General features: G+C 39.1%; 1 protein-coding gene across 4 annotated transcripts in view; it reads left to right on the plus strand.

The window, feature by feature from the left end:
• SRGAP1 (SLIT-ROBO Rho GTPase activating protein 1) overlaps positions 1 to 16,608 on the plus strand; it is a 258,624-nt gene that overhangs the window by 224,888 nt on the left and 17,128 nt on the right. For all 4 annotated transcript variants that reach the window (XM_044755489.2, XM_044755491.2, XM_070494908.1 and 1 more), the window contains 3 exons: positions 9,456 to 9,561; positions 11,982 to 12,206; positions 14,742 to 14,821. In XM_044755489.2, the coding sequence (XP_044611424.1) occupies positions 9,456 to 9,561; positions 11,982 to 12,206; positions 14,742 to 14,821 (411 nt within the window). The remainder of the gene's footprint in view (positions 1 to 9,455; positions 9,562 to 11,981; positions 12,207 to 14,741; positions 14,822 to 16,608) is intronic.

Here is a 16,608-nt window from a genome sequence, read left to right on the forward strand (position 1 = left end):
ACATCTCAAAGCAGCAGGAGCCCAGGCTCTCAGGCTGCTGAGGATGTTGGGTACACACAGCAGGAGAGGTTTAACTGTGTTAGGAGTTTAAGTAGTATTGTTAATGGTTTGTTGGTTTTTGTTTTTTTTTAAAGATCGGCACCTGAGATAACATCTGTTGCCAACTTTTTTTTTTCCTTCTCCCCAAAGCCCCCCAGTACATAGTTGTATATTCTAGTTGTAGGTCCTTCTGGCTCTGCTCTTTGGGACACCACCTCAGCATGGCCTGATGAGCGGTGGTAGGTCTGCACCCAGGATCCAAACCCGTGAAACCCTGGGCTGCCAAAGCGGAACGTGTGAACTTAACCACTCGGCTCCAGAGACAGCCCCTTGTTAATGTTTTTGTTACTGCTCTAGTTGCAAAGTTTCATAGGTATTGAGCACTATTCCCTGTAAGTCCAGTTATTTTTAGTGCACAGTTTTGCAGAATAGAATGTTTTTCAAGAACACATAATGACACTATCTAAACCCCTTTACGCCTAACATCTAATCTCTTAAAAAGAGGGCGTTCCTGGCTATTGCTGATTTATCTCTAGGCAGGCATTTTCTCTTGCCAGTGTCACCGTGACGTAGCTGTGTTTTTCTTGGATTTTCAATAATTCTTTGAGAATGATAGATATGTCATTATATGTAATATGTCATTCATCATTATTTCTTCTCATTGATATTACAAACTTGTGGGGATTCAAGGACTTGATTTTTGCATTCAGGAAGCTTAAAATCTAGTAGCGGAGATAAGGTACTTACAAATAAATGCAATCTAAGTTAGTATGTGATAGAAGCACAAAGATTTAGAAATTGGGAGGGAGAGAGAGAGTCTCCTGGAGATGGATTGTGTTTATCCATGTCATCTTCTAGCATCGCCAAAGCTGGATTTGATTTTCCCTGTTGAGTAATTTCACGTGATAGATATTTTTTATTTAAAAATCTTCCCTTTTCATCTTTTCTAAGAGTTTACATAAGTCTCTGGAGCACCTCCTACTTTTTGCTTGCCTACTTTTGGATTGTTTGGGGAAAGTTTTTTTTTATGGTGAGTTATTATTGTGCCATTTTTATGCCCCTAAATGCCACGCTCTTTGGAAGCTTACAAATCTATGTAGTAAAGGGAATTGGTCTCAGAAGTCTCTCTTTTTTTTAATGTGCACTGTTCATTTTCCAGTTCACTGCCAATTTCTTTTTAAAAATTACTTGTCCGGATGAAGACCTGGTGAACACAAATGCCATCTAAATTTGAAGTGGCAAACTTGGTCGGATCTCAGTTTCTCACCCCAGAGTTGTTTTTGTTTTTTTCAGACCATCCACTTTATGAATGGTTTTGTGAATGCTCCAGATTAAGCCCACACAGTCTGGGCAGCTTCTAGAATGTCCATGTGCCAGGGTTCTGAGATGCCCTCGGGCAGAAGTCCAAGGGACTGCCCTAGGAGAGCTGCCCAGGCAATTCATGGTCTTTCCCAGCTGCCTCAGGGCCGTGAGCCCCAGGACAGGCTTACACGTTTTGCGTTGTGTTAGTATTGAGGGGAACTGCTTGGTCAATGGAAACTTTTGCGGGGGGTGGGGGGATTTTTTTCAACCTATCACAAAACCAACACGTAGTCATTGCAGAACACTTTAAAAATACACAAAAGCACATAGAGGAAAATACCATCACACTTAGTGCCACAACCCAAAGAGAATCAAGGGCGTGTACACACTTGGATGCGTTCCCGTCTGCTCTTTTTGTATTCATGTGCGCATGCAACTTTTTTAAAGCCAAAGTGGAACTGCACTGTCTATTCTGTTCATAACCGACCTTATTTTTTACTTTTTTATTATAAGAATTTCAAACATCTACAAAAGGTTACAGAAAAATAGACTGAACATCAGTATAATCACCTAGCTTTAACAATTTTCATTTCTTGGACAAAATTGTCCCACTTTTTCCCCTCCCATCATCCCTCTGAGATCATCGCTTCATCTGTATGTAGGTGTCTCTAGGGATGAAGATTCTTTTCTCTTTTTTTGTACAACATGGCCACAATACCATTATCATACCTTAAAAAAAAAACAGTAGGGTACGGCCCAGTGGCATAGAGGTTAAGTTTGCACACTCTACTTCAGTGGCCCGGGGTTCACCAGTTCGGATCCCTGGCGCGGACCTACACTCTGCTCATCAAGCCATGCTGTGGTAGGAATCCCACATATAAAGTAGAGGAAGATGGGCATGGATGTTAGCTCATAGCCAGTCTTCCTCAAAAAAAAAAAAACAGTAATTGCTTAAAATCATCAAATAGCCAATCAGTAACTTTTTAAAAATAATTGTTTATTGTGCAATTAACATATGGTCACTGTAGACAAATTATAAAATAAACTAGAGTCATCTATAATTCCTCTATACAGAGATAAAGTTAACCCTTTTAGTATTTTTCCTAATGTTTTCTATACGTATACCTATGTACTTTTAAAAGCAGCTTATTAAGACCTAATTCTCATACCATACAATTCATCTATTAAGGTGTACAATTCAGTCGTTTTTAGTAAATTCACAGGATTATGCAACTGTCACCACAGTCAATTTCAGAACATTTTCATGACTCTGAGAAGAAATATCAATTAACACTTATAACCACCACTCATCCCCCAGGACTGGGCAACCATTAATCTACTTTCTAGCTCTGTAATAATTTACCTATTCTGGCCATTTTATAAAAATACAGTTATACAGTATGTGGTTCTTTGTGACTGGTTTCGTTCACTTAGCATCATGTTTTCAAGATTCATCCATGTTGTACCACATATCAGCGCTTTACTGCCAAATAATATTCCATTGTATGGACGTACCACAACCACATACTTTTAATAAAAATTGTACTCTACCAAGTGACTGCTACTCAATGTGAGATTGCTTTTTGAGGTGATGAAAATGTTCTGCATTGATTGGCATAATGGTTGATCAACTGTGAATGCACTAAAGACCATTGAATTTTACACTTTAAATATGAGCTATATATGAATTATATCTTAATAAATCTGTCATCAAAAGTTGTAGGGGCTGGCCCCGTGGCCGAGTGGTTGAGTTCGCGTGCTCCGCTGCAGGCGGCCCAGTGTTTCGTTGGTTTGGGTCCTGGGCGCGGACATGGCACTGCTCATCGAGCCACGCTGAGGCAGCGTCCCGCATGCCGCAACTGGAGGCACCCACAACGAAGAATGTGCGGCTGTGTACCAGGGGGCTTTGGGGAGAAAAAGGAAAAGAATAAAAAATCTTTAAAAAAAAAAAAAAGTTGTATCAGACCATATTTCCTCTTTATAAGCCACTTTTTAAATTTACTGATGTTATTAATGATTTTCCATGTCAGTAAATATTTTTCAAAATACAGATTTTAATGGCCATATAATGGCTTTATTTAATAAATCCCCTAGTTTTAAAAATGTAGGTGGTTTGTAGTGATTTCGTAATTATGCAAAATACTTTGTTGAGCCTCTTAGTACATAAATCTGTTTGCCCATTTCTAATTGTTTCATGAAAAAAAGCTTTTGAATTCTTTTTCTGGTGCTCCAATGTATGCTTTTGTTGCTAAAAATTCTTTCAGCTTTATTGTATATATGATAGTTTTCTCTCTGAGCTCTAAATTTCTGTTTGATGCCTTATAATAACTTTCTTAGGGATTCCTTTTATCCTTAAAAATATTTAATCGGATTGGTATCTGAACTGAAGAAGTAAAGCTTCGTAGGCTGAGACTCTGTTTCTTTACTAACCTTAATATGATAATTCAGCAGAAAGAGAAACATTATTTATGTATTTATTTCTACAGTGTTGCTATTTAACTAGGAAAGGACACAGAGGTTTAATTCACAGAAGTCAATCTATTAATGGTTAATTAGAGAGTTTTGCAAGCATTTCATTTCTCTCTTGGAAGAGCAGCTGGTAACTCATCTTGAGACTAGGCTAGGATCCACCCACATAATGCCAGAACATCTCTCTCTTTTCCTCTTTGCCTGTCATTTGCACACATACACTCTTACACATGTACAATTGACTGATACCTTGACACTGTTGGGATCTGACAATGACCCTAAAAATGCCCTGGGACTGGTCAGTTCACCTTGAATACTTGCTCGCTGGGCTGGAGAGCTCAGGAAGACTGGCGTGCCTGCTCTTAGATAAACCATTCCTAAATGTGGCCATTAATTTCCATCCCTGTCTTCATCCTTGAGAATAGATTTACATCTTGTGATTTATTATTTGTTCTCTGACAAACAAATACTTTTGCAAATAGTGCCACAGAAGAACTGGTATTTTCAGAGTAATTGCCATTTGAACTTTCTGCCGTTTTCTGAAGCAAATTGTGCATTGGAGTGAATTTTTCACACGCATTTACATGGTGCTGTCAAACCCCCATGCTGTGAAGCTGGGATGCTGACATGGGAACCTTGCAGTGCTAGGAAAAGAACATAAATTAGCCTAGGGAGCTTGAGCATGTGACCAAGATTGGATGAATGCCACTTTTACCTAATTACACGAGGTCCTGAATTGTGGCAACAAAGCCCAGCTTCAGAGACATCCAGATGAAATACTGATTCTCCTCACTGACAACTTTTCTGAGGGGAAGAAGAGATCCATCTTTTCTTGCAGCATAAAATTGTGAAAGACCATGATTTGCCACAGTCAGAGCCAGCTGGGGATGCACGTTAATCAGAGTGTCCATAGCAACCATAAATTTTGACCCGCTAAGTGGACTTAGGAGAAGGAATGAGTCATTTTCCAGTAGGATGCATGCTGTGAGCCTGTTGAGCAAGCAGCCAGGTGATCTCTGAGTCCCGGGCACAGCCATGCTGGTCGGAGGCCTTCGGGATGGACAAAGATGCTGGGTACTTCAGGAATGCCAGCAGTTCTCTTGGGCTTGGAGTTCCGTTTCCCGTTGTTGCAGAGAATGTATGCCTGCCTCACAGAATTTTATCTAGTCTTTTTGGTGTCACTTTTTCATATTCCCATTGCTTTTCTCTCCTGAAATCTTTTATTTGCATCTCAAAACACGTCTCCCTCGGGGCCGGCCCAGTGGCGCAGCGTTTAAGTTCACACGTTCTGCTTCAGCGGCCGGCCCGAGGTTCGCCGGTTCAGATCCGGGGTGCAGACATGACACCACTTGGAAAGCCATGCTGTGGTAGGCATCCCACATATAAAGTAGAGGAAGATGGGCATGGATGTTAGCTCAGGGCCAGTCTTCAGCAAAAAGAGGAGGATCAGCAGCAGTTAGCTCAGGCCTAATCTTCCTCAAAAACAAACAAACAAACAACAACAAAAAAACACATCTCCTTCATTCTTCTTTTTTTTATGTTGTGGTAAAATATACTTAACATAAAATTTACCATTTTAACCATTTTTAAGTGTACACTTCAGGGGCATTAAATATATTCGCATTGTTGTGTATCTGTCCCCACCATCCATCTGCAGATCTTTTTCATCTTCCCAAACTGAAACTCTGTATCCATTAAGCAATAGCTACCCATTCCTCTCCCCCACCAGCCCCTGACAACCGCCATTCTACTTTCTGTCTCCATCAATTTGACTGTTCTAGATATCTTAGATAAGTGAGATCATATAATATTTGTCTTTTTGTGTCTGGCTTATTTCACTTAGCATAATATCTTCAAGGTTCACCTGTGTGGTAGCATGTATCAGAATTCCATTCCTTTTTTAAGGCTGAATAATATTTCATTGTGTGTATATACCACATTTTTTTTATCCATTCGTCCATCAATGAACATTTGGGTTATTTCCACCTCTTGGCTATTATGAGTAATGCTCCTATGAAATTAGTATGTAAATATCTGTTCCCCTAATTCTTTTTAAATAAAATTTTGAAACTGCCTTTAAGAGGTAGGGAAACTAAGTTTCAAACTGAGAGATAGAAACAAGAGTATCTTGAATTAGGGTTAAGCCTCTTGGAAGTAATGCCTGTGTCCTCTTCTAGCCTGAAAATGACTTGCCTCCTATGGGATTTGACAAACATTAAAGATCAATAATACATTAGAGTGGTTCCTTTTGCATTCTTTCCTTTCCTTTTTTTCTTTAACTCTAGGGCCACACAACTAGCTTCAAGCTGCTAAAACCCTCTCCCTGATAGTTGACCTTAACCTTATATAAGTATGGCTCTATATGTGGCTGGAAACTAGGAGAGGGTATTGCAAATCAGGGAACCATAAATAGGCCGATTCACCTTTACAGTTTATTACTGACGTAAATATATTAAACTTTGTGGCTGGTTTGAGGCATAAATGTAAAATCATTTATGCACACACAATTTTTTAATGACCAAGGGAATAAATGCTAGTAGATCTCAATATTTATTCTTTAAGAATGTAAGAATGGGTCATAATATGTATAATTTCACCTTTGAGAGATTTTCTTTGTTTGTTGAGATAGACTTTCTAGATACAGGTATGCTAAATCATCTTTTTATCTTTAACATAAAGTAGCAACACTGGTCATGCTTTTTTAAAAAATTAGTTATTTCAGGTAATAAGCTTGTAACCAGTTAACTTCAAATGTGAAACAATAATCCAACTATGCCTAAATATATAGCATTTATAGATGTAAAATTCCCCCATGAAATTGTCAATGACTTGTGCATTACTTCATCTGTAGGTGTTTCGTCTTCCCTCTCTGTACAATGTGGGTTCTCCTGTGAAGCCATCGCGGAAGACGAACACATTACTCTGGGACGTGTTTTCATCCTACGGGGACACTGGGACTGAATTAGATGGAAATGTTGATAACTTAGTTATTGAGTTCTAGTGGCCTGAGTAAATTTATGCACCTGTTTAATAACATTTTTAGAGCCTCTTACTCCCTCTTTTCAGAAAAAAAATCAAGATTAATGTCTGGAAAGTATATTGAACAAAGTACTTAGACTCAGTAAATGTGGCCCTGACCTGCCTTGTTCAAAGTGCTATATTGTTTTCCATATTGAAATATTTTACAAATTAAAAGGCAAAATATAAATGTCTATTTCAATATTGCTAAAATCACAATATTATTAATTATAGGTTTATGATAAGAAATTAAAAGTGTTACAGAAATGTTAATCGGATGATAATATTTTACTTGCATTCTGGTTTGCGTTTCTGAAATTCCATTTCCTAAAAGGTGACTAGCTGTAGTTCCAGCTATGTGTGGCATACTCAAAGACGGGAATGGAAGTGATTTTTCCCAGAAATCTTGATAAATTATTTCTTTTGCAAACTCATTAGTGGTTAAGTGAGAATATTGCTAATACATTTTTATCACCTTTTCAGCCATGCAAAGAAAAGAAATAAAATGCTTAGGTAACCTGGTGGTTTGATAATAAGTGGAAAGCAGCTGGGGTCAGCTCGCGATTCCAGAGACGTGAGCATGGCATGATTAAGGCAGTGATTCTCAACCTCGTCTGCATGAAAGAATCTCAGGCATCAGCCTTTTAAAAATCTCCCCAAGTGGTTCCACGTCAGTGTTGAGAACCACTGGTCTAAGTGGACTTGAAATGGCAAACTGAGTTAGGAGAATGTTATGATCGTCCAAGTTAGAAATCATAAAGACCAATTAGGAAATAAGCAGTGAGATATCTATGTCCCACACAAGGGAGAAAAATGAAGCAAAGATTCCATCTCCACAGAAGTGATGGTCTTAACCTTGAGATGGGACGAGTTTACCAATGCAGAGAACCAGTGGAGATCCTTGAAGGATAACCACGTTTTTGGGTGGGAGAAGGTCAGAAAACCTGAAAAGTGGGAGGAGAATCAATTGGCTATCGTGTCAGAAACTAAGGCTTGAGATTTTCGAGTAGGATATATGACTATCTCAAGAGCAATTAAGAACAAGTGTAGTAATATGAGATTATAGCAAGCTTCAAAAATATTTTTGAAATTTCTTTGAAATATTTTTCTCAAATGTATACTTAGTGGATGTCTTCAAAGTTGTACTTTGTAAAGATGCTTCGAAATCCAAGAAAAACAACTAGATTTATGAAACAGAAAACAGGTTCTAGTCCAGGCTCCACCCCTCTAGCCAGCTGACCTTGGGTGAGCCACTTACCCAATTCCCATTTTCCTAATCCATTAAATGGGGATGGCAGCACATGCCCTGCCTATGCCCAGGTTTGTTATCTGCATTAAATTAGATAACAAATGTGGAAATTTGTTTTAAAATATGGACCATTATGCAGATAGATTATTAGCAGTAACCTTTTTGCTGCTGTTCACAGGCCCTTTAGTATTGAAAAGCTTTGGACAATTTGTACTCCTTGTAAAGAGATAAAATAATACTAGGAAGTCCGAGGTACCCCTCCTTCAGAGAGTTCACCATCCCACAGGGAAGACAGGATAAGGAAATAAATAACTGTCAACACCAGGGTGTAAATTCTGTGAGACCAGGAATCATATCACTAATGTATTCCCAATGCCTAACTCAGTGCTTCAAACCTAGTAGGCTCGCCTAAAATGTTTGTTTGAAAAATTGATGAAGTAATATGATACAAGGTAAAAAGTCATACAAATAAAATACTATGATAGTTTTAAGGAAGGAGAGATTGAACACCTGGCACATTGCTTGAATCATAATAATTAGTAGACAAATATATGATGGATTAATGAATAATGGGGTGGAGGAGAGAGAATGTCCCCAAAAGCTACTTTAGTTATCACGCAGCAAAAAGGAGTTGAAATCATATCAGATGTAAAATTAGAAATAGCAGCAAGTGAAAAATTACTTTTATTTTTTTTATTTTATTGCAGTAACATTGGATTATAACAGTATATAACTTTCAGATGTACATCGTAATATATTTCAAATTCTGTATAGATTATATCATGTTCACCACCCAAAAACTAATTATAGTCCATCCCCTCACATGTGAGCCTCATCACCCCTTTTGCCCTCCCCCCCTTCCCCTATGGTAACCACCAATCCAATCTCTGCTGCTAAGTGTTTGTCGTTGTTTTTATCTTCTACTTATGAGTGAGATCATATGGTATTTGACTTTCTCCCTCTGACTTATTTCACTTTGTATAATACCCTCAAGGTCCATCCATGTTGTCCATCCAAATGGCCAGATTTCATCATTTCTTATGGCTGAGTAGTCTTCCATTGTGTATATGAACCACATCTTTATCCATTCATCCCTTGATGGGCACCTAGGTTGCTTCCAATAACTTTTAAATCTAGAAGACTCTAAGTTGCTTAACACCAAGACCGTGGAAATCAGAAACCAGTGATGAGTCAGAGGAGATGCCTTCAGAAATGGTGGAATACCCAAGCTGATCACTTATTTGCTATATTGGATACAATTGCATCTCACTCAAGGGCAAGCTGTCGCTTATGTGCAGATAGGAACTTTGGTACTACAATGTTCTGCTTTAAATGTGGCAAGTGAAAGGATGCTGACCATGTCTTCTTCCGTCTGTAGGAACAGATAATCTCTATGAGAGGGCGCTTCACATCCGCAAACTCCTCCTGACCTTGCCCAGGTCGGTCCTTATAGTGATGAGGTACCTCTTTGCCTTCCTGAATCAGTAAGTACCCAAACGCTCTGCCAAAGTACCCATCTTAATTGCATTTGCAACACTCTGAGTTCTGTCTTGGTTCTTGGATTCTGTAAAATGTACATTGGGTTCCATCTATCAGCAGGTCGAAGAGAAGATGATTGAATATATACTGAAGGTACTTTCTTCCTCAGCAGATCAAGGTTATCAAAAGATCGATGAAAGACGCAGAAACTGTGCCCATAAATGCAAAACTATACAAATATTACTAAAAAGAACACTTTTCGGGGAAATGTGTTTTTCCAACTTCAGTCCCAGGCTAATGTCATAAATGTTTTTGTCAAAATAATGTAAACCACTTCACCTGCTCACTCCAGAAAATTTCTGTGAGTTTTGATGTTGTAGCTGGGGAAAGATGGGAATTGCAGATGAGACTTACACACAAATCTGAAAAAGAATTCCTGTAAATTCAGTATAAGACTTTGTCAAGAAGAAGATGTTTCTAAGTTTTCAGATATTTCTAAAACAATGTAACAGAAATCACCGCTACACAGTAAAAATCACTGCATTATTTTCAAACTTTAGTCTTTTAATTTAGGCAACTTGATTTTCAGTTGTGTTACTTCCTGATGCATGGGCTGCATTCTAAGAGCATCCTCCCCAAGTCCTCTCTAAGAGTTCTCTTGCTTTTCAACATTTCAGTTAAGGAATTAGAAATAAGGAAATCCGGGCCAGGGGTTGGGGGGAGGTAAGCTTGAGGAAATGCCTTCTTCTCGCATGGATTCCCCCTTCCTAAAATGAGGATATTTTCTCTTCTCTATCTCACTGGAGGTTTTTGGTTCTCAAAAGCCATGGGGACTTAGTACAATGCTGCTGACTATTCCTGAAATCATACCCGCTCAGATTGACCCCCCAAACCAAGTATCATACAATAGGGAAGTGCTGGCAGGGAATCATACGGAATGGAACATCCAATAAAACATCCACAAATGACAGTAACCGATTCCTACAGAAGTCACCACTGGACATAAGTAGTGTCTAGAGGGATGGGTATAAACTATGTTCAGGTTAAATAGATGCTGTAAATTTTTTACCCTTAAGCTTAGTCACCCAGGTGACAAATAGCCTGTTCTTTTTTAATTGTAAAATCGAAATGTGGAAATAAGATTTTCGTATCATGTTTTTGCTCTTCAAGCCGGCACTAAATTAAAGACCCAGAAAGATTAACGGTGACTCTCCCCATTGAGCTTAATGTGTCCTTTGAAAATTAGACCGTTCCTATTCTGAATCTCCCTTCTCCTTCCTGCATCCATTTTCAAGATGATCTATAACATGCTCGTTGGCTGTTACTGTGAACGTTTTGTTAAGATTGTATGTTTGAGAAGTGGCAGAAGGGAAAGACATATGTCAGCTGTGGAAATTATGCTTTTGTGTTTTCTACTTCCTAGACTATCTTATTTCTAAAAAAGGGTAAAGTATCATGTCACATGGTATCTCAGTTTCTTTGTGTCTGTCACCATGTCACATAGGTAGTTGAGTCTCTTTTTTTCTCCTTCCATTTGTCATCTGCTCACCTGGATTTTACATTTCCTTTCAAGATTGACATTTTAGACCCTGGAAGATAACGTCTCTAGATTCCCCCTGGAACAGCACCTTGCCTGTGTGCTAGAGGCATAGCAATCAAGAGCTGGCTTATTTTGAGTCACCTGTGGAAAATAGCTCACAAATATCCATTGGATTGAATTTAGAAATTAGCACTAGATTACAGAAACCTCCCCCAAATGTTTGCCAGCTTTAAATGGAATGAGAGAATCAAGGATCTTTTTCCCTTCTCTTGCACTTGTAATGTCTTTTGTGATCCTGGTTGTCACCTGGTGTTGGTAGTCTTACCCAAAACAAGTTATAAAGCCTGGAATCATGTGCTTTCTTTCAATGGTTACAAAGAAAGGTGTTTTGTTTTCCTCTAGGCTTTCCTCATGATTTAGAGGAGAAAACTGGAATCTGAGATGATTTTGAATAGTGGGAGGAGAATTTTAAAAACATCCGTAAGGCTTTATAGAGATCGCTACTGCCCTTCCCAGTTTACTTGAGCAGCATTTAGAGCCTGACCATAATGTTTCCAAATGCAGCTCATTTACTGGATCCTGGTCTCCATTGTAGTAGAGATTCTCTTAATCTCCCTTGTGGCCTTGAAAAATGCCACTTAACTAAGTAAGTAGGACTTACATTCCCCTTTCAGTTTCTACCTAGTTGAAAGGTTCTGAGTCACTTTACTTTCTTTAGAGTTTGCTGAGCCAACTTAAAGTAGGGTGGAATATCATTTTATTCTAATAATAAAAACCAAATAAACGTTTAGATCCCTATTTTCAGAATATGAGCTGGCTTATTAAACACTGATTTTCTTTTCTCCCCTTGATCTTTTATAACTCCTTTCTTGCTTCCTTTCATAGTCTTTCACAGTACAGTGATGAGAACATGATGGACCCTTATAATCTGGCCATTTGCTTTGGCCCAACATTGATGCCCGTCCCTGAAATACAGGATCAAGTGTCTTGCCAGGCTCACGTGAATGAAATTGTCAAAACCATTATCATCCACCATGAGACTATTTTCCCAGATGCTAAAGAGCTGGATGGCCCTGTTTATGAGAAATGTATGGCTGGAGATGACTACTGGTAAGTCCAAAAGTTTTATTTCTTCTCCCTCTGGAAAAATTACGGAAATATAGATAATCAGCTTCATTAGGAAAAAGAATTGACCATAAGGCACCACGGCTTCCAAATAAAAAAGAAAAAGGAAGACGCAGCAGGAACACTTGAGGTAAGTTAGAACACTAAGACCCTTCACAGCACTGGCTTCTTATTCTGGAAACTCATATTCATCCCTCCCTTTTCTCCAAGATTGCTTCTTTTTAGATATATCCACCCTATCATGGCTTTTGTAGAGAGTAAAGGTTTTGATGTTACATAGAGCTGTATTAGTTTTTACTGTTACATTAAGAAAAGATAACTGATTGAATTGGTAAATTTCATTTTCATTCTGAAACAGATAGTTTTGATTCTATATAAAGTATTTCAAAATTTTCATTTTAAAGGTCCCCTGTCAAACAAATGTGTTTTCATTCTTACGTTTTTTCATGTTTGTTCTTACCAGTAAATATTGTTCTAACCAATTATAGCAGTAAAGGTCATTTTGAGCAAATTTATTATATTAATATATTATTGGGATAAAAATTTTTTAATATGGCGGTATAGTTACCTCCCAATGAACTACAAAAATGGAGGCAGTGTAGTCAATTGATTTATCCCAAAGGTAGGGAACCCTAAAATGTTCCTGTTCACTATTTGATATATGAGTTCCAGCTTCTGAGAAATCAGATAAATAGAAGTAGCTTCGACTCCTTGAGCCCCTACGAGTACCAGCTACTCAGTGCGTATGATCTCTGTATTCCTCGTGACCACTCTAGCACGTAAGTCAAGAGGTTGAGGGGCCTGTCCAATGACCGCCGTAACTGGAAGCAGCCCAGGTCTGTCTGATTCCAAAGCCCACCTGAGTCTCCCCACTCAGCAGCTGCCTTTGCAACCGACCTCGGAAACTGCCCTGCACAGCTCCCATCCAGGAGCAGCTGGAAATAAACTTGTCTAAGTCCTTTGTTCTGGACTCTCCTCAGAACACTTTCCCGTTTCCTTACTGGGGATTAAGTAAAAGTGGAATAAGTAGCTGAAATATCTTCAACAACTAAAAGTATACTTATGTTTTACTTAAACCACAGTACGGTCTTAAACCACAGTATGATGATATGCCATAAAAATACGGAAACTAGACTATTTCCAGAATTTCTGCTTTCTAAATTAACAACAAAACCTGGTACATTCCAGTTCTGTAGTACATCCAGCAATTTTACACATGAAATGCAATTCAAAAATATTTACTTGAGCACTTACTATGCGCAATGTGTTGAGTGAGTGTGGCTCTGGAAAGATGAGTAAAACTCAGCCCTGTTGAGATACGGGATTTTATTTCCATGGTCGTATTTGTTTCAAGGCCGGTGCGTCAAAGCACGTTCAGTATTTCCAGATCTTCAAGGCTATATCAGCAAGCTCTGCTGTTTCGTGTTATCAGACAGCAAGTGTGTGGATGTCTGATCAGTATTATTTGATGCACTGTATTCTAGGACTTTCTTTGGTCACTGCTTTTTACAAACAGGGTGAAAGCCCCATAAAAAAAAGTCTTGCAACCAATTACATGTGCTTGATTATGTCCTCCTCCCATACACAGTGCTCTCGATGGGTATTGCTCATTTTAAACAGAAAGTCAATATGACAGCAGTTTCCTTGTCCCCCCAACACCAAATAGAAATGGGCTTTTACGGTAATATCAGGTTGGTATTTGTGACCCTAATTCCATTATCAGTGTACATTTGAGGAGAGGTGGTAGTAGTGTTAAAGGATAGGTTTTTAAAAAGGATAAAATTATAACTCTCATACAATTATAAAATGAACATGTGTCAAGAAAAGACGGAGGAGCCAGCCCAATTGTGTGGTGGTAAAGTTCACATGCTCCACTTCAGCAGCCTGGGGTTTGCTGCTTCAGATCCTGGGCACAGACCTACAGACTGCTCATTAAGCCATGCTGTGGCAGCATCTGACAAAGAAGAACTAGACAGGCTTACAACAGGGATATACAACTATGTACGGGGGCTTTGGGGAGGAACAAAAAAGAGGAAGAGTGGTAACAGATGTTATCTCAGGGCCAATCTTCCTCACCAAAAACAAACAAACAAAGAGACCCTATCTTTTAAAAAGAGAAAAGAAAGGAAAGATACTAGAACAAATTCAAAGCAGAAGTCAAAGAACAATCAATTTACATGCAATAAGGAATGTTGAAATGAGTTTGTAAAACCTGGGGTACCATAGGGCATATTCCACTAGAATTCAACACATTTTCATTTCTTTGGATAAGAATTATTTGTGATGCTATCGGTTTTCTACAAGTTAACTTCTCTTTACAGAGCTGTACAATAGCCTAGTCAAAGAGGAAGGCACATACACGGGACCGATTAGCCTCGGAGGCTCCAGTGATCCATTGAAAGGCTATCCAGTACTCCTTTGCCGTTCCAAAATCTCCTATTTTTTCTTACAGTAGCAATTGTCCATGTTTTAAATTCTTTCCACTTTGGCTTCATATGCATTTCTGTTTCCACTCCACAGCGACAGCCCATACAGTGAGCACGGTACGTTGGAGGAGGTGGATCAGGACGCTGGTACAGAGCCCCACACCAGTGAGGACGGTATGCCCTTATGCCCATGCTGTTGTAAAACCAGTCTTTATAGCCTTTATTTTAGAATTGCTTGTGTTAAAAATTCAGTAATACAAAAGAATATTTATGAGAGATGTATAAATTATGAAGCATAAAGTTACAATGAACATCCAATTCACCACCAACTTCAAGAAAAAAACAGTTACCTTTGCAATTCCCTGATCCCATCGCCTTCCTTGCCCCCTCAGGGGTAACCGCTATATGTTTGTATTTTTTAAATGGCTTGTTGTTTCATTTTTGTCTCGTCTGTTTCATTATTGATGAATATGTGAGGCATTTTCTGTTTTTTGCCATTAAAAACAGTGCTGCTATGAATATTTTGAACATGTATCTACTGCAAATGTCCAGGAGTTTCTCTAAGATATACACACCTGAGAGGTAGCATGTCTTCAGCTTTACTCGAAACTAGCAGTTTTTGAAAATAGTTGTACTGACAGACACTCCCATCAGCAGTGTATCAGCCTCGAGTTGTGTGTGTTCATCCACACTTCTTTTAACCAAATGTCATAATCTCCACTAATATAGTCCGCGTGTAACGGTATGTCATTGTGATTTTAATTTACATTTCTCTGATGACTGATGAAGATAGTCTTTTAAAATACAGTGTATTAATAGAAAATTTGGGGTAAAGTAAGGCCGACAGATCAGGATATGATTGCCATCGAAAAGATACTTTGTTAGTCACGATTCCGAAGAGAAAGGGACATGCCACACCTGGGGGGGCCACCCTGGGAAGCACCAGGGTCGGTCAGGAGCAGAGGGAGAGGGGGCAACTGGGCAGGAGCCCGTATTGTGGGTTCTGCAGGGAGGACCAGGAGAGGCTGGGTAAGCAGGTCTAGGATGGGCTAGTTTGACTTCTTTCAGCAGGCTCAGGGGCACAGGGGCCATCTCTAGTTATCTGGCACCTGGCCCTGTGATCAGGGCAGATGGATAGCGGCCCATAGTGTGAGAGCCTGATAGTGTGGGCCCTGCATTGACTGGTTTGTATTTGAAAAGCAGGCAAGTTGTTTGCCATCTCTAGGACTTGGCTAACCCCAGGAGGGGCAGTCCCTCTGGGGTCATCAAGACCCCAGATGTCAGAATACAGAAAATAAAAAACATTGATACAGCTGTACTCATTTGTAATACAAGTATTACAGATATTTGATACAGGTTAATACAGATATACTCATTTTTCTATGTTTAGGTTTCTTATTTTGTGAAATTCCTAACAGGTCTTCTGCCCATTTTACTGCTAGATTCTCTGGACTTTTTTTTGTTTGGTTTAGTTTGGTTTGGTTTGACTTTGGTGTTTTTCTTATTTACGAGAATTCTTTGTGGGTCTGGATCAGGTCTTTTATTGGGTAGACATTTTGTAAACATCTTTTCCTGCTCTGTAGCTTCTCTTTCATGTGCTTATTGTGTCTTTTGCTAAACAGAGGATCTTAATTTTTTTTTTAAGATTTTATTTTTCTTTTATCTCCCCAAAGCTCCCCGGTACATAGTTGTATATTTTTTTAGTTGTGGGTCCTTCTAGTTGTGGCATGTGGGACGCTGCCTCAACATGGCCTGATGAGTGGCGCCATGTCTGCGCCCAGGATCCGAACCGGTGAAACCATGGGCCGCTGAAGCAGAGTGTGTGAACCTAACCACTCGGCCATGGGGCCAGCCCCCGAGGATCTTAATTTTTAAGTAATTGAATTTACTAATCTTTTCCTTGATTATTTTACTTTGTGTCTCCTTTAAGAAATCCGCTGTGCCCTCAGGGAATGAAGATG

Source organism: Equus asinus, chromosome 22 (genome assembly GCF_041296235.1).
Source record: "Equus asinus isolate D_3611 breed Donkey chromosome 22, EquAss-T2T_v2, whole genome shotgun sequence".
Taxonomy (NCBI): domain Eukaryota; kingdom Metazoa; phylum Chordata; class Mammalia; order Perissodactyla; family Equidae; genus Equus; species Equus asinus.